The sequence below is a fragment of the Chiroxiphia lanceolata genome, chromosome 6 (assembly GCF_009829145.1).
Source record: "Chiroxiphia lanceolata isolate bChiLan1 chromosome 6, bChiLan1.pri, whole genome shotgun sequence".
Taxonomy (NCBI): Eukaryota; Metazoa; Chordata; class Aves; order Passeriformes; family Pipridae; genus Chiroxiphia; species Chiroxiphia lanceolata.
The window spans coordinates 63,363,360-63,383,035 of NC_045642.1; the positions used below are offsets into that span (position 1 = coordinate 63,363,360).

Sequence of the window (19,676 nt, forward strand, 5' to 3'; positions counted from 1 at the left end):
AGCCTCACTCCGTCATCCGCCACACCATCCGCTCCACCAACAGGAACATCAGGGCAGAGAGGACAGCGTCAGAGATAAACTGTGAGTTCCTGGGGGGCTTTTCCCCTTTTTTTGGGGGGATGTCTGGTTTTGGGGGGGATCCTTCTGGAGGACGTCGGCGTCGTCCTTCTGTTGCGCGCTCTGCAAAACCTCTTCCCATGTGGAAAACAAACCCAGGAGAAACAGCTGCCTGCGTGTGAATCTTCAATCATAGCTTTTCAACCCCCAAATTAATATTAATGCACTTAACTTAAGTTGAAATTTTGAGGGTAGAACTGGGTTTCCTCCAGGTTTGGACAGAAGTCTTTTGTGGCTCCTCTGCATCACGTCCATCACACTTCTGGGAGACTTGCTGTTTCTTTCTTCTCTTTCACATGCATTTAAAAGTGGCACGTGGTTAAAATAGTTACAGTTGAGCGTGCCTTCATATAGTGACTTGGTATTTACCTTTGGGCTTTCTTGTGGGTTTCGTGTGTGCAGATTTAAGCATTCAGACAACAAGGCTGATGTTTTACGGGCAAATTAAATGTTGTGTACACAGTACTTAGATCTGTTACAACATGCATTTCACTGTAGTAAGCACTGAAAGAGCCCTAGTGCAATGTTGTGTGTGTTAATTATGAAAATGTGATGTTTTGCAGTTGATAAGCTGCAATTTGAGCCCCCTCTTCGGAAAGAAACAGAAGCTCGGGATGAAATGGTAAGAAGTTTACTTTTAACTTAATTTATTAAAATCACAGTGTCTTCACTGTTTTATGGTTCAGCTCTTAAGCAGCTTGCTGGAAAAATGTCTTTTAAGTTCCCTAAGTTCCCTGTTTTAGGTTCCCTAAGTGATCCTTACTGAGTTTTCACCATAAATTTTTGCTTTCCTGTTACTCGATCCTGACATTCCACCACTTCCAGCTGCTGCTTTGAAGCCTAAGAAGAAGAAAAATTGCTTCAGAGATTGTAAAATGTTGTCTCACTTTGGAATTTGATTTTACTGCTTCTGGATCGTTCTGCAGGGCTGGGGAACCTCCCAGGCCTTTTTGTTTGCGGTGGATAAGGTACTTTAGTTTGACAAGGGGGGTTAAAAAATGGCAATTTCTGCATCTCCAGGTTGTGGCAGCTGGCAGTGACTTTGCTTCACACTGGAATCCTTTTGTTGATGGTGGAAGCAGCAAGTAAGTACAGATAAAACCAGCTTTTATTTCTGTCACTTGATGTGAAATTACACTGAAATTGTGGTGGAAAAATCAAACCATAAGCCCTGATGGACTTTAATATTCATGAATTAAGGAGATGTTACCCAGCGTGAAGTTCTCCTTCTGCAGATGGTTGGTCAGTTCTCTTGGAGGATGAGTTTTAATCTCTTTTAAGCACCAACAGAAGCTTGTTTGAAGTTTGTAGGTGGCAAGTGAAGTATAAATGCATGAGCAGGACTCTGACATAACACAGCCACAGCTGATTTGCTGAGGCAGAGCTGGTGACCTTGCAAAGGGCTGAGTTCAGGATCCTGCTCTGGCCTCACACTTCTCTTCTGAGCCCTGGCTGTGGTTGTGACATCCTGTGACAAGGCCTGTTCACAGCCCTGAGCTCGAGAAAGGGAAGGAGAGGCCAGCTCTGAAGGTTTAGTTCTACCAACAGTCCAACTGCACAGCTCCTCCTGCTCCAGGGGTGTGATCAGTGGGATCTGTAATTCACTCATGGGGTGTTTTGGGGTGAAGTGTTTTGGGCAAAGATGTGCTGTGGCTGATCTCCCCCTGGATAAAGCAGGTCTGAAGTACAGGAGCACAACTCTGTCCAAGTTGGGATTGAATTTATTATGAATGTACCTTCCTTTTGCTGCAAAACAGGGGATCCTGCCTTTAAAGGCACTCCCTGGATTTGCAGTGAGGAGTGTGGAAGTTCAGTGATGCCAAGTGATGCACAGGCATAGGGAAGGGTGCTGTTTGGGCTGAAATAATTGCTCAGCTAAAAGAGCCTGTTTTCCATCTTTATTTGGAGCTGAGCAGCAGACAGTGGATTTCTTTGGCTTGTTTTTTTGCAGATAAAGTCTTGCATAAGCTGTCAGCTGACACTACAGCCCCCTGGAAAGCTCATGGGGGTGTGGAGTGTGCCAGGATTTGAATCTTTTGAAGTTCAACCTGGTTTTTTGTTCCCAGTCTCGTTGTAGGAGGCATTTGGGGGGCTCTGGGCTCTGCCTCTCCCTGCCCAGGAAAGCCAGGGACTCTTTTCCTCCCCTTCCTCCCTCTCTGGGGTTGTTTGTGTGACCCTGATGAGCTGAAGCCTGGATTTTCTGCAGACAGCTGGAATTTGCAGGGTCGAGGAGCAGCGAGGGAGGGAGGGAGGGGAAGCTCCCCCTGGCAAAGGGACTCAGTGACTTGATTCTGTTCCTGTGGCTTTGCCTGTGCCAGGCTGTGTTAAAGCACAATAACTGTGGCCACAGCAAACCTTTCCAGTGGCCACAGCAAACCTTTCCAGGGCTATAAATGAGTACATGGACACGGATTCAGCGTTGGGAGGAGGACAGGCAGGACAGTTCTGGATGGTGAATCCGTGCTGCTTACTTGGAAACCACTTCCAGCTGGAAAGATAAACAGGAAATGCATAACTCCTCTGTCCCAGCAACTCTGAGTAATCCCAGGGATGTCCAGAGAGGATGTTTGCTGGGGGGGTGGTCCTTGCTTTTCATGGCCTTTGGCTTTTATGGAGTGAGTGGTGACTGATCTTCAGCTCAGGAATTACTTGACTGGAAAGGGGGAATACCAGGATGTGTTACCTGCTGATCAAACTTATTCCTTGTTTTTCTCAATGTGGCATTTTAAAATTCCTTTTTTTGTATAAACTTTTTGCATTATGGAGGTGTTTTTTATTTAAGATTCTCATAAAATCTCAGAATGGCTTGGGTTGGAAGGGATCTTAAATCCCATTTCATCCCAGCCCTTTCCACTATCCCAGGTTGCTCCAAACCCTGTCAAATCTGGAACACTTACAGGGAAGGGGCAGCCACAGCTTCTCTGGGCAGCAAGAACCTTTCAAAATGAAAGACTTTTTCTCTTTTAAATTTTTTAGTAGTTCCTGTTGGCAGTTGCTGCTTTCCCTCAGAAGTGACTTGCAGGGAAATTTTATATTAATCCAAACTTTACTGGGTTTTCTTGATCTTTACCTTTTAAAGACCCGACTTGAAAATCGCCATTTTGCAAAATTTTATCAGTTTTTTTGGTAGTTTCAAGGTTATATTTTCAGTGCTGCTTTGATCCTCTAGTCACAATTCCTTTTTTTTGCTGTCCCTGGGGTAGCTTTGAAACAAGAATTCCCATTGTAGTGGGAAACAGTCTGTGTCTTTTGTATATATATATATATGGAAACTTCCCTTTAAAAGGCTTTTCTCCATTTGTCTCCCAGTAACTTCCTCTGTTGTTTTTTTCTTCTTTTATGTTGTACTGTTGTTAGACATGTCAATAATATTTAAAATAGCAGGTAGGGATAAGAAAGCTGATGGTGTCTGGTGTGGAGGAGAGATCCAGCGATTTTTGGGGGGTGAGGGGAAGGAAAGGACCAAACTGAATGGAAAAAGGGCTGAATAAGAGAAATGTTTGTTTTGGAAAGGGCTGTTGTGAAACTCAGTGGCATCAGGGATGGGGTTAGTTGCACCTTAGAGCAGAGCTCTTAATTGTATAAATATTTTACCTTAGGGGACTGCTCACAAAATTTGGCGATGGGAGTGAAGATGTTGAAGAGTGAGTGGATCTCCTTCCTGCACAGTTGTGTTTGCTCCAAAACCTCTCCCCTCAAAATGCTGCAGCAGCTTTACCACTCACCATTAACTGAGGGCTGGCTGCTCTCCAAGCTTCACTCCTTCCCTGATCCCCAGGGGAATGTCCAAAGCCACGCTTTCCCTCCTTGCTCTGCTTCCTGAAGTTATCTTAGAGTCCATATGGAAGTGCCTGATACTCTAAAGCAGATTTTTATGTTGATTAATCCATCAGCCATGAGCCAGGCCTGGCTGGGACAGGACGTGCAGATAATCCTGCAGAGCTCTGGTGCAGCTCCTCTGGTGCCCAAAGGTTTGTCTGATTCAGAGTGAAGGCTGCAAACTGGAATCCCAGCATTCCAGAATGGTTTGGATTGGAAGGGACCTTGAAGCTCATCCTGTGCCACCCCCTGCCATGGGCAGGGACACCTTCCACTAGACCAGATTGCTCCAAGCCCCATCCAGCCTGGCCTTGGACACTTCCAGGGATCCAGGGGTAGCCACAGCTTCCCTGGGCAACCTGTGCCAGGGCCTCCCCACCCTCCCAGCCAAGAATTCCTTCCCAATATCCCATCTTGCCCTTCCCTCTGGCAGTGGGAATCCATTCCCCCTTGTCCTGTCCCTCCATCCCTTGTCCAAAGTTCCTCTCTAGCCTGAGATCCAGTTTTTGAATGTATATTTATTTACTAACTCCAAATCTCCTTCCCCACAGAATGCTCTGTAACAAGTAACATTGGCATTTATGAAAGAACACGAGTTCATCCCAAACAAAGACTTCTAACGAGATTAATGTGCTTTTCCCCTGCTCTTGGACTTCCAGTTTAACCCCATGTGTGCAAAGCTCTGATCTGCCTCTTCTTTGCCTCTAGTTGATCTTATTTCCAGTCTGTCTTCTCAAGTAGTTCTGGTTTTCATTCTGGTTTTGGTTTAACTGAGCCAACAACTGCCCTTTCCATTGCAGGTCGACACTAAAGCGAGCGGGGCCACCTCCGCTGCCTCCCAAGGTGAGAGATGTGGGATTTAAGGGGTTTAGGCAGCAAACCCTAAAACTTGGGCAGCCTGGGATGGCCTCCTGTTCTGCATTTTGCCTCTGATTTTCCATCAGGGAGGAACACCTCTGAAATTATTCTGCTGTCAGTTGTCTTTATTTTATAGAATCATAGAATGTGCCGAGTTGGAAGGGACCCCCAAGGACCATCCAATCCAACTCCTGGCCCTGCACAGGACACCCCAACAATCCCACCCTGTCCCTGAGAGAGTTGTCCAAACCCTCCTGGAGCTCTGACAGCCTTGGGGCCGTGCCCACTGCCCTGGGGAGCCTGGGCAGTGCCAACCACCCTCTGGGGGAAGAACCTTGTCCTGAGATCCAACCTGACCCTGCCCTGGCACAGCTCCAGCCCTTCCCTGGGTGCTGTCACTGGACACTAGAGAGCTTTTGTGATGCCCAAAAGTTTCAAAGGCTGATATTTTTTTTAATGTAGAAAGTCTGACTTGAATGAAACTTGCCTGAAGTTTGTGCTTCCCAGGTGCCATCCCCAATTCCTTGTATTTCCCAAGTAACCATCACCTCTGGTTTCTTGCAGCCGAGAATAAACAGTTATCCCGAGGAAAACCTCCCGGATGATGAGAGATACCAGACAATAAAACATTTCCCAGACCCACAGAACAGAGCCCCACCAGCCCACAGGAGACAGAGTATCCCAGTTTGTGGGCCTCAGGCTGATTCCAACCCCATTGGAATGACCAGCAGCATCAGCAGCCCTGGATTGCTCACAGCCAGATACAGTGACCTGGGTAAATGCCTGACCTTTCCTGAAGGTGACTGGCATCCTGGAGAAGGAATTGCTTCCAGAGCCAGCTGTTTTCAGAGATATTTTTTTAACACAACTGATCGTGAGGGGCAGCTTTCCTTTTTCCCTGTGTGTTGGTTCCTATTAGAGCCGTGACACATGGTGGGAACGTTCTTCCCAAAACAAGGACCCTGAGCCAGCCAATCCCATTAATGTGTGGCCTGCAGGAACAGGAGAAAAACAATGAATGCCACAGCTTTATTCTCAGTGGAATTTGGCCCAGGGACTGTTTGGATGATGGAAAGTGTGTAACTTAGCACGGACAAGAGCAGCCAGTTGTCCTGGGAAGGTTTCAGCTACCTGGGATGTGGATATGGAAGTGTCAGAGCTCACTTCTCCACTCCTGCTGGGCACAGGGGAGAAGAGATTTTCTGTTCCACTGGGTCAAATAAGCTACAAAAGGTGTCTGGGCTTCTCTGCAGGCAATGGGAATGGGATGCTGAAACTCATCGAGGAAAACGTGGAAGGATCCGGACAAATCCCTCAGCTCCCACGGAAAAAGGAGAAAAGAGATTTCCCTGTAGGTATTGTGGCTCTGGGGCTGAGCTCGCTATGTCAGCAGGCTGATTTTGTGTCAGCATGTGTGGGAGGTGTTTTATGATCTTTGTTTCTTCCCACAGAAACCAGCCATCAATGGTTTGCCTCCGACCCCGAAGGTGCTGGTAAGAAATCCCGTTTGCACTGGGAGTTATCAGAACCTCCTCTCTCCAGTGTCAGAAGGTTTTTGCTGGAATAAGGCACCAGCTCATCTGGGGGGATTTTCTGCACCTCACAGCCAGTTATTTCTCCTGTGCTGAACACACAATATCTGTTCCCTCTTTTTAAACCCTTCCTGTCACTATTCAGTCTGGATGTGGAGGGTTGGAGGCTTCCCTGGTTCCCTGAGTCGTGATCTCTGCTTAGGAAGAGAAGTGGGAAAAGGTGGTGGTGATGGGAGGGGGTCACTGCTTCAATTCCTGCTTGTTTTCCCTTTATTGTGCCATTTATTTAAGCATTTAATATTCATAAGTACAATTATAGAATAATTTGGGCTGGAAAAGCCCTTTAAGGTTGAATCCAACTATTCCCAGCACTGCCAAGGCCACCACTAACCCACGTCCCCAAGTGCCACATCCACACGGCTTTCCAATCCCTCCAGGGTATATTGTTCTTGCCAGTAGGTACTTGAAGTTGTTGATATAATTTTGACCCCTTTTTTTACATTTCTTAATGTGTTTGAAGTCTACAAAAAGCTTTGGAAGGCTGTAGCTTTTGGGAGAGGTCCCAGCGTTTTGCATCCAAGCATTTTAGGGGAAGTCTGTGTGTGGAAAGGGAGAGCAGTGGTGTCTGCAGGGGTGTGTGTGAGTGGCCAGGTGCCAGAAAATAAACTCCTTATGCTCTAAATTCGTTTCAGGTTTCAGTTTTGGTGTCTTTCAGATGGGAGCCTGTTTTTCCAAAGTCTTTGATGGTTGTCCTTTGAAGATCAACTGTGCAACATCGTGGATACATCCAGATACTAAAGGTGAACTTATTTTAGGATTGTGTTTGAAACCTGCCTGTTGTGTTGCCAAAGCTTGGGAAGTTATCAATTTGTAAAGTTATTTTGGGTTTGTCTTTTAAACCCGGTGATGAGCTTAGGAAATAATCCATTTCTCTCCACTTTTCAGACCAGTACATCATCTTTGGCACAGAAGAAGGGATCTATACTTTGAATTTGAATGAACTTCACGAGGCAACAATGGAACAGGTGAGTTTTGGGGGATTGAACACACAGAACAGATTTGGGGATGTTATGGAGCAATGAAGTTCTTGGCATTGGAAGGAAAAGGCTCTGTGGATTAAACTGATTCACATCAAAGCCAGCAAGGGAAGTCTGAAAATTAATAGTTCCTCGACCTACCTGAATTTAATGTTGCTGCCAGATCTTCCTTCTCCTTGGAGAACTGATTCCCTGCGCTTTCTCCCTCCACCCCATCCCCACTAGATGGCACATTGCAGCTCCTCTGGATGCTACCAAAGCCCTCACCCATTCACTTCAGCTGCTGTTGTTATCCCCAGTAAACTTTTCCTGGGCTCTCTGACCCTTTCCAAAGCCACTTCATCTATTCATGGGGTTAAATTTGCTTCTTTAGGGTCAGGAGTAGCAGGATGTTCTTGGAATCTCTTTCCATGTATGCTTTCCTAATTTATTTTACCTAACAGGCTTCTCTGGGCTCTTCCACAGAGCTTTTTTATATCACCTTGAAAGGTTTTGGCTGTGCCAGTGGTGGGTAGGGAGACCCTTCAGTGCATGCCAAAATGAAGGTTTCCTTTTCCATGAGAGCATTCCCAGCTGGCAGAGCTCAGGTGTGACCCACCTCAGATCCCAGAGGCTTCTGCCCCACCACTTGTTTCCACATTTTCATTTATTCATTTCATTTTCTCCCCTCCAAATGCACATTTTGAGCTGCTTATCCAGCTTCTAATTGTAATGGAATCCTCCAAAGTGCTTGGCTGTCTCTCCAAGGTTAATATCTCCCAATTCCAGAAGTATATTTTTTATTCCATTTTTAGTTTTTCAGTGAAAATACTGAATAGACCCAGATCTATTCTATTAAATAGCAAATTGCTGAGAGATACTTTGAGTTTATGTCCAGCCAGTTGTACCTTTTCTTTCTGAGATTCTTCTACCCCATATTTTCTTATTTTGCTTGTGGAAGTGGCACAGAGGACAAAGTCTGTGTTATGGAATCATATCACAGAATCATGGAATGGTTTGGGTTGGAAAGGATTTGGAAGATCATCTCATTCCACCTCCTGCCATGGGCAGGGACACCTCCCCTATCCCAGGTTGCTCCAAGCCCCATCCAACCTGGCCTTGGACACTTCCAGGGATCCAGGGGCAGCCACAGCTTCTCTGAGCAACCTGTGCCAGGGCCTCACCACCTTCACAGCCAAAAATTCTTTCCAGTATCCCATCTCTCCCTGCCCTCTGGCAGTGGGAAGCCATTCCTGGTTGTCCTGTTCCTCCATCCCTTGTCCCCAGTCCCTCTCCAGCTCTCCTGGAGCCCCTTTAGGCACTGGCAGGGGCCTTTTTTCCTTTCAAAACAGCTTAATCATTTGAAGTCCTTTTTTTCTTATCAGAAATTTCTACAACAAAACCTCTGCCCTTCTCTTGTCATCCTTGCCCCTTCTTCTGTGAGACTCCTGAAGGCCATTGTTTGCCATCATTTTTATCACAATTCCCTTTTCAAGAGTCCATTCTTAACTTTAAAATCTCCTCAAATCCAGAGCAGCTGCCCTGTGAGTAACTTCTTCCCACTGGGATAAAATTCAGTCCCAATCTTTCACGGTCTGTCTGTGCACAGAGCAGCCTCTTAACACATATAGCCAGGCAGGTACATCCCAAAAAACACAGAGGGTCCAAAACAGGCAATTAAAGGGAAGCTGGGACTTTCTCCAGTGTGGATCCCTGCAGGAATGGTGGTGGAGGTGGAGCAGGCAGAGAAATGATGGTTGGAAATTCCTGTGTGTTTCTATTAATGGAAATGTTTTCTTTTATCAGTTATTTCCCCGAAAATGCACCTGGTTGTATGTTATCAACAACACCTTGATGTCCTTGTCAGGTAGGTATAAAGAGAGGGGAAATTATTAAAATTATAAATAAAGGGGAATTATAAATAAATAAAGTCATGATTCAGTACAATGTTGTTTGATCAACCTGGAGAAGGGAAGGCTCCAGGGAGACCTCAGAGCCCCTTCCAGAGCCTAAAGGGGCTCCAAGAGAGCTGGAGAGGGACTGGGGACAAGGGATGGAGGGACAGGACAACCAGGAATGGCTTCCCACTGCCAGAGGGCAGGGTTGGGTGGAATACTGGGAAGGAATTCTTGGCTGTGAGGGTGGGTAGGCCCTGGCACAGGTTGCCCAGAGGAGCTGTGGCTGCCCCTGTATCCCTGGAAGTGTCCAAGGCCAGGTTGGACGGGGCTTGGAGCAACCTGGGCTAGTGGAAGGTGTCCCTGCCCATGGCAGAGAGTTGAGACTGGATGATCTTTAATGTCCCTTCCAAACCAAACCATCCTGGGATTCTAAAACAAAATCTGTGTAAATTTGAAGGAGGTGAAGTGACTGTGAAGTGCTGCTGATCCAGCAATGTTGCTACTTGGAAATACTGATTCTCAGACAATCAGTTGTCCTGGAATAGGATATTCCAAATAGGAAACAGGCACTGTGGAGTGGAGACTGATTGTAGGACTGTGCCTTTAAACATGCAGGGTTTGTGTAACAACATTTCTATTGATTTATAGATAAAGAAAATATCCTGATATCAATTGTTGTATAATTACAGCCTTCTAAAAATGTTTACATAACTGAAATGAGCTCTAAGTTCAATATTCATTCTCTATTCATTATTATTGTTGCCTTCTTTTATTTTCTTCCTACCTGGACTTGGCCTCCCTGCTGCTCGTGCTCCACGTTTCCAGAAGGTAATTTTCCCTACCTACCTTTTCCTAAATGGTGCAGTTCTCCACTGGAGGGGTGGCTGTTGATGTCGACTGTGCTTTTCTCTCTTCCAGGGAAAACGTTCCAGCTCTACTCCCATAATTTAATAGCTTTGTTTGAACAAGCCAAAAAAACAGGATTAGCTGCTCATATTCAAACCCACAGATTTCCTGACAAAATATTACCAAGGTACAAACCTCTCACTTATAGACAGTTATTAATAAGTGAAAATAACCATAAATGCTGTTGGTGCTGTTGAGTTTGGTGCATGAAGGGCCTTGACATCTCTTGCTGATGAACTTTTTGGTGATTATTATTCCAGGAAATTTGCCTTAACCACCAAGATCCCTGACACAAAAGGATGCCACAAATGCTGTATAGGTGAGCAGGTGTTCAGCTTTGCTGTTTATTTTCCTGGCCATGGCATGTCTGAATAATAAACTTAGTTCTTTGTTCAGAAAAAAGGCTGAGTTGGGATTGTTCAGCCTGGAGAAAAGAAGGATCCACAGAGACCTCAGAGCCCCTTCCAGGGCCTAAAGGGGCTCCAGGAGAGCTGGAGAGGGACTTGGGACAAGGGCATTGAGTGACAGGACAACCAGGAATGGCTTCCCACTGCCAGGGCAGGGTTAGATGGGATTTTGGGAAGGAATTTTTGGCTGTGAGGGTGGGGAGGCCCTGGCACAGGTTTCCCAGAGAAGCTGTGGCTGCCCCTGGATCCCTGACAGTGTCCAAGGCCAGGTCTTATATACAATTTTAGATTAACTTAGTTTGGAAAAGGCCCTTAAGATCACCAGGCCCAACCATTCCCTCAGCACTGCCCAGCCCACCACTGACCCATGTCCCCAAGTGCCACATCTTCCAGTTGTACCTTCACACCCTTAAAAATTAATATAAGGTGGTACTTTGCCACTTGGAGATCCTGTTTAGCTCATATAAAGTGTCCACAACACATTTACAAGTGATTCCTCAAGTCACCCTTGTCCTGTATCCAGCTGAGCTTAAAAAAACTCCCCCAAACCAGTCAGAGCCCCCCAGGAGTTATGAGCTTCCCATTTTTTCTGCCTGGGAGTTGTTTGATTTCAATCCCAACCTGACCCAGCTCACCCAGCCCCACGGAGAGGAGTCACAGCTTTTCTGCCCACTCACTGTGTGGGCTCTGAGCTGGGACTCCAAGGATGCTGCTGGTTATTAATTACAATGGAATTTATCTGGAGTGTAGCTCAATATTAATCACTGTGGATATTGGAATGGCAACTAGTGGGAAACTGGTGGAATGAGATGATCTTTAAGGCCCCTTCCGACCCTAATCATTCTTTGATATGTTTTTATAATGCTATTTCTTGACTTATTTGCAAAGGTACCTGTGTAGAGGTTTTTTCTAACTATGCATTGAACTTCCAGGACTTTAAAATTACTGTTTTCAGGGGGTTTTTTTTGTTTGTTTTATTTTTTACAGTACGAAATCCATACACAGGCCATAAGTACCTTTGTGGTGCGTTGCAGTCTGGAATTGTTCTACTCCAGTGGTATGAGCCAATGCAGAAATTCATGTTAATAAAGGTAAGGATTTACTTGTAGTTTAGTTTAATAATTATACAGTTGTTGAAATAACCTTTCCAGAGTTTGTCATGGAAAGTACGTCCCGGTGGGTTGTGAGCACTTGAAAAATCTGACTTGACACGTTTTGACTCAGAAAACCTTGTGACTGAAGTCATGGAAGTCATTTAAAAGTCATTTAAGTGCTGGATCAAGCCCAGCACTCACAACAGCAGAACACCATCCACCTCTGCCCAGCCTGATGTTCATGCAGTGAAACATTCTGTGTGTTTATACTTTGTGCATGTTACTGTAGATTTGTTTCACTGTAAAATCAAACTTACAACTGCCTGATTATGGTTTGGTTGTTTGGTTTTTTTTCCTCAGCACTTTGATTTCCCCCTGCCAAGCCCCCTGAATGTGTTTGAGATGCTGGTGATCCCGGAGCAGGAGTATCCCATGGTGTGTGTGGCCATCAGCAAGGGCTCGGAGCCAAACCAGGTCGTGCAGTTTGAGACAATCAACCTGAACTCGGCGTCCTCGTGGTTCACGGAGATCGGGGCAGGTGAGGCTGTCTGACCACCTCCCAGCCCCTGGATTCTCTGGGAATGTTGGATATGACTCCTCAGGAGTCATTTGGAAAAGCTTTAGGCTTGGCAGCTTCTCTACCCAGAGCAGATCCCAGTTTTTTAGAACCTGAAGGGGAACCTGCAAGAAAGGTGGAGAGGGACTTTGGACAACGGCCTGGAGTAACAGAACAAGGGGGGAATGGGTTCAAACTGACACTGAGCAGGGTTAGATGGGATACTGGGAAGGAATTCTTGGCTGGGAGGGTGAGGAGGCCCTGGCACAGGTTGTCCAGGGAAGCTGTGGCTGCTCCTGGATCCCTGGAAGTGTCCAAGGCCAGGCTGGATGGGCTTGGAGCAACCTGGGCTAGTGGAAGGTGTCCCTGCCCATGGCAGGGGGTTGAAATGAGATGAGCTTTAAGGTCACTTCCATTTCCAACACTTCTATAATTCCATGCTGCTCTGTGTTCTTATGCTGACTCACCCACCTCAGTATAAACTGTCCTTGTTAAAAAGCTTCCACTTCAGACACACCTTTTGTTTTCTAACTCTCCTTAAACACTAACCAGACCCTGCTGATCGGGTTCCCCTTTGTGGTTCCACACTGTTGCCCGGGATCAGTCTTCCTGCTCTTTCCCCTCCTTTCCTGTGTAAAGAATCCAGAAATGAATTCTTGTCCATCCTCCAGCCCTTGGGGGAGGTTTGTCATCTTCAGCTGGCTTTTAGTAAGCAAGGATTATCTTCACAACCTGGTTGATATTTTGCATCTGCTTTTCTCAGCTGCCCTTGTTGGATATCCTTTCTTACCTTTAAAGCTGTACCAACAACTTCATTAATAAAAACCAGAAAAAAAAGCTATGAAATCCTATTAAATTTAGCTTAGTATCAGCACAATAATCTTTCCAGATGTGGATTTATGGGAAAGGAGCCTTTTTTTAGGAGTGAGGATTCCCTTGATGGTTCCTTTTGTTCATTATGGTGCCTCCCTATGAAGGAAGCTGTGCTGAACTGTAGCATAAAACATATTTTATCCAGTCAAAGTAGTGCTTTTATATGAAATACCTACTTTGAACTGAGGGGTTTGTCCTCCTTCCAGAAAATTCTGGGATCTTGGAGCCTTAAAAATAATTCAGAGTAACAAACAGCACAGTGAAAAGGCTGTAGCTTTGGTGAGAGGAGGCTGAGATCAGTCTTTTATGTGTATAAAATAATCTGCTCTGTTTTTCCTCAGGCAATCAGCAGTTGGATGCCATTCACGTGACACAGCTGGAAAGGGACACTGTCCTGGTCTGCCTGGACAGTGAGTAACACAATTCTCTTGGAAAACTTCCTGCACCTCGTGCAAAACTTGTTTTGCCACAGTTGTCGAGCTGAACTCTACCCACAAGTTAATTTTTCCCCCTTCACTACTGATCTGTGTGGTGATATTTCCAAATAAGCTACAGTTTGGATAAGTGGGATTTCATTTTGAGTCTTGTCTTTCCACTTTCTCTCCTCATATGTGAATCATTCTGTCAGTAGAGTCTAAAAAACATGCCAAGTGCACAAAAAAGTTTTTTATATTTATTTTGAGAGAAAGATGCTCTTGGGTCCATTTTAGGCAAATACCATAGATGTTAACTTGGGGTATTTCTTTGTGCCTGAAAGATTAAATTAGTATCTCTTACTTGAATCCTTTTCAGCAGTGGGTTTTAATACTTATTTTTCTGTTTCTCTCGAGAATTTGTGAAAATAGTGAATTTACAAGGGAAACTGAAGTCAAGCAAGAAATTGGCCTCTGAGCTGAGCTTTGATTTCTGCATCGAGTCAGTGGGTGAGTGATTTGCTTCTGTCTTGTCTCTCGGGGTTGAAGAACTCACAGGGGTGAGTGTTGAAAGACTGGCTGGTTTCTGGTCATTTCCACAGAACTGAGAAAAAAATTCAGGGAGGAGAAAGTGTTTTAGTAATACATAAATTTGTGTTAGTCTTCTGAAAGTTGGGATTTTATTTAAAGTGTAGCACAGCCATTTTTTAGTAGTCAGGATCATAATATTTCAGTCTAATTCTTAGAGGACAAGCTGCTGTCTTTAAATTATCAGAGGACAGGAGACTTTGCTTCCAAAACTTGAATTGTGGTTGTCAGACAAGTGTTTGTGCTGTAATAAACTCTTGGAATTATAGAATTAAATCACTCAGAGCTGGGAGTTCTGTGCTCCCTCTGTCCCTGAATGGAAAACTCCTCCCATTTTTCATACATCTATTTTGAAGTAAATATAATAATTCCATTTTGAATATATATATATGTATTAAAAATAGTTATATTTTAAAGTCAATACAGTAATTCAAATATGTAGTTGGAATTGTGTTTACACCCTTCCTGGAGTTTTCTCCAGAATCATTAGGGGTACAAAGACCCAGGGAATAGGGTGTGAATTGTGTTTTTCCTTTGCAGTGTGCCTTCAGGACAGCGTGCTGGCCTTCTGGAAACATGGAATGCAGGGCAAGAGCTTTAAGTCAGATGAAGTAAGTGATCTCCCAGTGTCTCCAGGAAGGTTTAATTTATTCCTGTTCCTTATTTACCACTCGATCCTTTGGCTCCTCTCGCTCCTTCCCTGCTGGCAATGCTTGTGCTCCAAGATCAATTTATCTGTTTCTCCTGTGGTTTGCACCAAGCTGCATTTGAATTTTATTTTCCTTCTGACTCAGGCCAATAAATTTCAGATCTAAACATCTCCATTTTTCTCCAGGTGACCCAGGAGATATCCGATGAAACCAGGGTTTTCCGCTTGCTGGGGTCAGACAGGTAAATCACCCCGAAGAAACAGAAACCTTTTGTTTTATTTAAACCAGCTTTTCTAGTTCCCAGCTGGAACTGGCTTCCAGCCCACTTGTCTGTAAGGCAGCAGGTGACAGGGACAGATGAGAGATGCCCTTGGATGCCTGGAAAAGCCTGCTCCTGGCTCGGATTTTCCTGGGGAAATGTGAATTATCTTGGCAGCTAGTTAGTTAAAAATAATCTCTGCTGATCTTGAAATAGCAGGGCAAACTAGAACACACACAGATTTTAATCACAGTGGGCTAAATTCAATCATTATCCATAATATCCAGCTGATTCCAGAGGTGGGAAGAAGGTGCAGCTGCCTCCAGGTTTGGAACCTGAGCAGCAGCTGCCCCAGTCTCTGGGTTGGACATGTGCGCTTGTGGGTTCAGTGCTAAATGTAGGAGTAGATAGGAATTAATCCAGAAATCAGTTCCAATCACAGAATCCCAGAATGGTTTGGGATGGAAGGGACCTTAAAGCTCATCTTGTTCCGCCTCCCTGCCATGGGCAGGGACACCTTCCACTGGACCAGGTTGTTCCAAGCCCCATCCAACCTGGCCTTGAACACCTCCTGGTCTTAAATCCCTGATCCATATGGCTTTTGAACTGCCAAACCCCTTGGTTTGTATTTTCCATCTCTGTTCAGCTGGAGCAGGATTCTTTCCTGCCATTCCAGCAATGGGATGTGGTAGCACCTTTCTGCCTTGGATCACTCTGGAACTGGTCGGGTGCAGAGGTGCAGATCAGGGACAGAGGGAGTTAGGAGACTTCATTTGAAAACTCTTGAGGGAAAGAGAAAGTAGAGAGAAGTGTAATCCTAAAAACAACAGGATATTTTCCTAGGAACTGGTGCAGAGAAATGCAGGCATTTGGGAGGGAGAAGGGAGGGCAAAGGCCCAACCACATCAGCTGATGGTCAAGGTCCAGCATGGGATGGGACAGTGGTCAGTGTGTGCCAAGACAGGGGGAGACTCATTTTCCAGAGCAGCCCACAGGAACATGATCCAGCAGGACACAGGCAGAGATGGGGTTGAGTGATCCCTGTGAACCCACCGGGGGTAAATATTTAGGATGGAGGAGAATTGTTTGGGTTAGTGGCTGATACTCATCACAAGATGTGGGAGGGATAAACATGCTCGGGCCACAGATGATGGGATCATGGAATCATGGAATGGTTTGGGTTGGAAGGGACCTTAATGATCATCCAGTTCCATGGCAGGGACGCCTTCCACTATTTATAACATCGTAGGGATTTTATCAGAAGTGATGCTGCAAAACAAGGGAACTGCTTTAAGGAATGAAACACCCACGATATTTGGGAGAACCTCCAGGTGGAGAAACCTGGGAGTTTGCTCCTCACGCCACGTGCTTTACCTTTTGCCACTAAATTCCTGGATCCTGTTTGTGTTTGGTTGCAGAGTGGTTGTGTTGGAGAGCAGGCCCACGGAGAACCCTCAGGCTCACAGCAACCTCTACATCCTGGCTGGACACGAAAACAGTTACTGAGCAACACCCACCCAATTTGCCTCAGGAGGAACAAAGGAGTGTTAGGAAACTGGAACTTGCCGTTTCTTTCCTTGACACCGAAGTCGTGCTGGTTTTTAGGGTGGGAATCAATCCATTTTTGCAGCTGGGAACAGCTGGTTCTGTCTCTTGCCACTGTGTGGTTGGTTATATGGAGTTTGCTTAATAAAAGCTGAGATAAAGAGCCCTTTACTCGTTAGTTGTAGGGAAACAGAGCCTTGAAACATGTTATGCAGTAAAGGTGCCATAAACTGTTAAATATTTTTCTTCCCTTGGATTTTCCTGTTAGTCTGTAGATATAGATCTAGTGCTGGCTGTTGCCCTGTTTTATACTGAGTCTTATTCTTAATAAAACAAAAGATTTGTGTAGGAAGTGGAAGTATCTGCAAAGCTTTTTGGTTTGAAATCTGCCATTGGGTATGGCTTTGTATAATAGACTATTTAATCCTTATTTATTAATCTGCTGCTAGGATGGGGTAATGTCTCTAACTTTTAGCAAAGGAAGGTTGCAGAGCAGCTTACATTTTTTTTTTTTTTTTTTTTTACAATTGTATAAATTTGATTATTCCTTTTCCTTGTAGGGATGTAGTGCATTACTGAGGGGTGTGTTACCATGTCGGGTGATCTTGTAAAAAAAAAAAAAAATGCGGTTTTTGTACAACAAAGTATTTTGTACTGATTTTTCTGCCTGCAGAATTGCCATAAAAGGGATTTTTCTTACTTCCTAGACGTAGGGTGTGTGTACACAAAGTAGAATATTGATATCAGTCTTGTTGCTCCTGGGTGGGTGTGTACAATATCCATGTGTGTGTGTGTGTGTGTGTATGTGTGCGTGTGTGTGAAGTTGACTGGCAGTGTGTATTTTTTATATATATATATTTATATATATATAAAAATGTACAAAATATATATGCTTTATTTTCATAAATTAGGGATAAGCCTTATGAGGTGACATGGAAATTGTACCTGGTCATAATCCTTAATGAATGAAAGTATCATGTATCCGACTGCCCATGACGTATAGTTTATTTATGCTATTCCAGAGGGGAGCCCATAGGGATAACTGAGGCTGTGCTGCATTCCAGCTGCTGCCAGACAGTGGTTTGGGGATGGTTATCTCCCCAGCTGGGTAGTATGAATAAACATGATTAAGAACCAGTATTCTATATCCAAGCTTTGATCACTTTTTCCCTCTTTTGTCGCCGGCATTTTTTTAACTTTCCCTTTTTCTTCCTCCATTGAAGAGTCACGTCGGTTCCTTTTGTCTTCCTCATTAATTAAAATTCTTGAGGTACCATTAAATATAGACTGACTACAGGAGAGCATCTGGTTTTACTACCTCACATTACCCTGCTGGCTTTGATGTGAACACAGTCCGTGGGCAGGTGCAGTAGCAGCTGATAAACATTTAAATTGAAGGTTGGGGGTTTTTTTTAATGAAATCCTGCAGGAAACTGCTGCCTGTTCAGCTCCAGAGATCTGCTCCCTAGGAAGGACAGGCTGGAATTCACAGGTTGTTTTAACAGAGCAGTAAAGGTGTGTGACAGCTTGGAGTGGTTTTGGTGCTGGATTGTCTGTGTTGGCATCAGGTTACGTGATCCATAATTTAACATTGAGGGAATTGTCTTGGCTCAGCGATGTTTTCTTGTTGCTAGAGACAGCCAGAGGTTTGTGTTTGGCAGGTCTGGAAGGGAAAACAGCCCTGCACACGTTTAGCATTTTAGCCACTGTCATTCAAAACTTAATTCTTGTTGACTTGCCATCAAGTCAAGCTTTTCAGTTCTGACACTGTGTCAAAGCTTCAGAAATAGTAAGTGTACAGATAAAACTTTAGAATCACACCACGGATTATGGAAAATGTGGTTTAAGGGTGGTCAGCTGGAATTGGATCAGCGCTATTAAAAGCAGGACATGTAATTTTTAATTCTGTTAAAGAAGTCGAGTTCTCTAGTACTGAAATTACTTCACAGGTAACAGTGACTGGTGATTAACCTCAAATGGTGCAACTGCTGGTCTACAGAGACTTTAAAACAAAAATTAAGACAAAGTGAAGCACCAGGTGTAGATATTGTAGAGCAAACATTTTTTTAATTTACCTCATTCACTGCAGAAGGTAATTTTGGCTTCATCTTTGAAAACACTTAAAGGAGATCTCTAAAAGACTAGAGAAACCTGTAAATAAAACCTGAATATTTATGGGGAATAACTGGAGTAAATAACTCTTAGGTCATGACACTGTCATGCAGAAATAACGAGCTGAAAGTATTTTTCTTTGAATGACACAAATGGCTTTGGTTTGCTGGATCATAATAAACTTAGGAAAGTCCTTGTTTAATCAAATCTTTTTTAGCTGTTGAAGCATTTCTAATGGCATGTTGTGAAATGCTTTATGCTGGTTTTACAGACAGTGGCATTTTTGGCATGATCTTCCTAGTGTAAAACCTCACTTGTATTCCTTATCACACAAGGGATTGGTGTGCTCCACAGCCAACCCGGCCAGTCTTGGTGACTCTGATTAGTATAATTTGCATTAGACTGTTTAATTTAGTCTGTTATTGTCTGTATCTTTGTTTTTGTGACATTTCAACCAGGCTTGGGGAAGCCTGGTGTGGGGGGAATTGGGGTTTATGAAGCAAAAACTTGCCCAGCCCCTCGTTCCTCTTCCGACAGTTATCAAAGTTACTGGATGCACGAGGTCATGTGTCCAACTTGAAAGCCTTAAAACAGGCTCCCAGTGCTCTTGGAAGTACTCTTGGAAGTACAAACACTATGTGAAGAGCAAGCAGCCTGTGGATTAATCTCTTTGGATTTCCTAACCGAATTCCTTGTAACTGAAAAATACACCTGGAATTGTGCTGCCATCTCTTTAGAGAAGAAAGGTACAATGCATCAGTGAGCCACGGTGTCTCTGGATGAGAAGGACAAGACTGGGAGACTCTGAAATGTGCTTTTTTTTTTTTATCTTGTTTAGTCGTTAGGTGTAACTGAGACTCTTAACTGCACTCGTTCGGTTTGTGTAACCAGGCTTTGTTCCACGGGAATTTCTGTTGCAGTTCAGTCTATGCCAAATAAACTGCTTTGTTTGATACTGAGCGGTGGTGTGGTGACTTGCTGGGAACAATACCTTGTCAGAGAGACCTGGGGAGAATCCAGCTGGTCTCCAGGT

General features: G+C 44.5%; 2 protein-coding genes across 3 annotated transcripts in view; both read left to right on the forward strand.

Annotated features, from left to right (window-relative positions):
* The window catches only part of MAP4K5 (mitogen-activated protein kinase kinase kinase kinase 5), a 57,751-nt gene extending 38,152 nt beyond the window's left edge, over positions 1 to 19,599 (forward strand). The window contains exons 14-34 of one of the 2 annotated variants that reach the window (XM_032692043.1): positions 3 to 81; positions 681 to 739; positions 1,138 to 1,202; positions 3,717 to 3,761; positions 4,737 to 4,779; positions 5,359 to 5,569; positions 6,048 to 6,145; positions 6,246 to 6,287; positions 7,042 to 7,126; positions 7,272 to 7,351; positions 9,149 to 9,209; positions 10,066 to 10,068; positions 10,159 to 10,273; positions 10,407 to 10,465; positions 11,541 to 11,644; positions 12,008 to 12,185; positions 13,418 to 13,486; positions 13,907 to 13,999; positions 14,618 to 14,688; positions 14,913 to 14,968; positions 16,405 to 19,599. In XM_032692043.1, coding sequence (XP_032547934.1) covers positions 3 to 81; positions 681 to 739; positions 1,138 to 1,202; positions 3,717 to 3,761; positions 4,737 to 4,779; positions 5,359 to 5,569; positions 6,048 to 6,145; positions 6,246 to 6,287; positions 7,042 to 7,126; positions 7,272 to 7,351; positions 9,149 to 9,209; positions 10,066 to 10,068; positions 10,159 to 10,273; positions 10,407 to 10,465; positions 11,541 to 11,644; positions 12,008 to 12,185; positions 13,418 to 13,486; positions 13,907 to 13,999; positions 14,618 to 14,688; positions 14,913 to 14,968; positions 16,405 to 16,492 — 1,704 coding nt within the window. In that variant the 3' untranslated portion in view covers positions 16,493 to 19,599. The remainder of the gene's footprint in view (positions 1 to 2; positions 82 to 680; positions 740 to 1,137; positions 1,203 to 3,716; positions 3,762 to 4,736; positions 4,780 to 5,358; positions 5,570 to 6,047; positions 6,146 to 6,245; positions 6,288 to 7,041; positions 7,127 to 7,271; positions 7,352 to 9,148; positions 9,210 to 10,065; positions 10,069 to 10,158; positions 10,274 to 10,406; positions 10,466 to 11,540; positions 11,645 to 12,007; positions 12,186 to 13,417; positions 13,487 to 13,906; positions 14,000 to 14,617; positions 14,689 to 14,912; positions 14,969 to 16,404) is intronic. The other variant, XM_032692044.1, reaches the window with a different exon arrangement.
* LOC116788859 (maestro heat-like repeat-containing protein family member 6) overlaps positions 1 to 19,676 on the forward strand; it is a 946,858-nt gene that overhangs the window by 778,840 nt on the left and 148,342 nt on the right. The window lies entirely within an intron of this gene.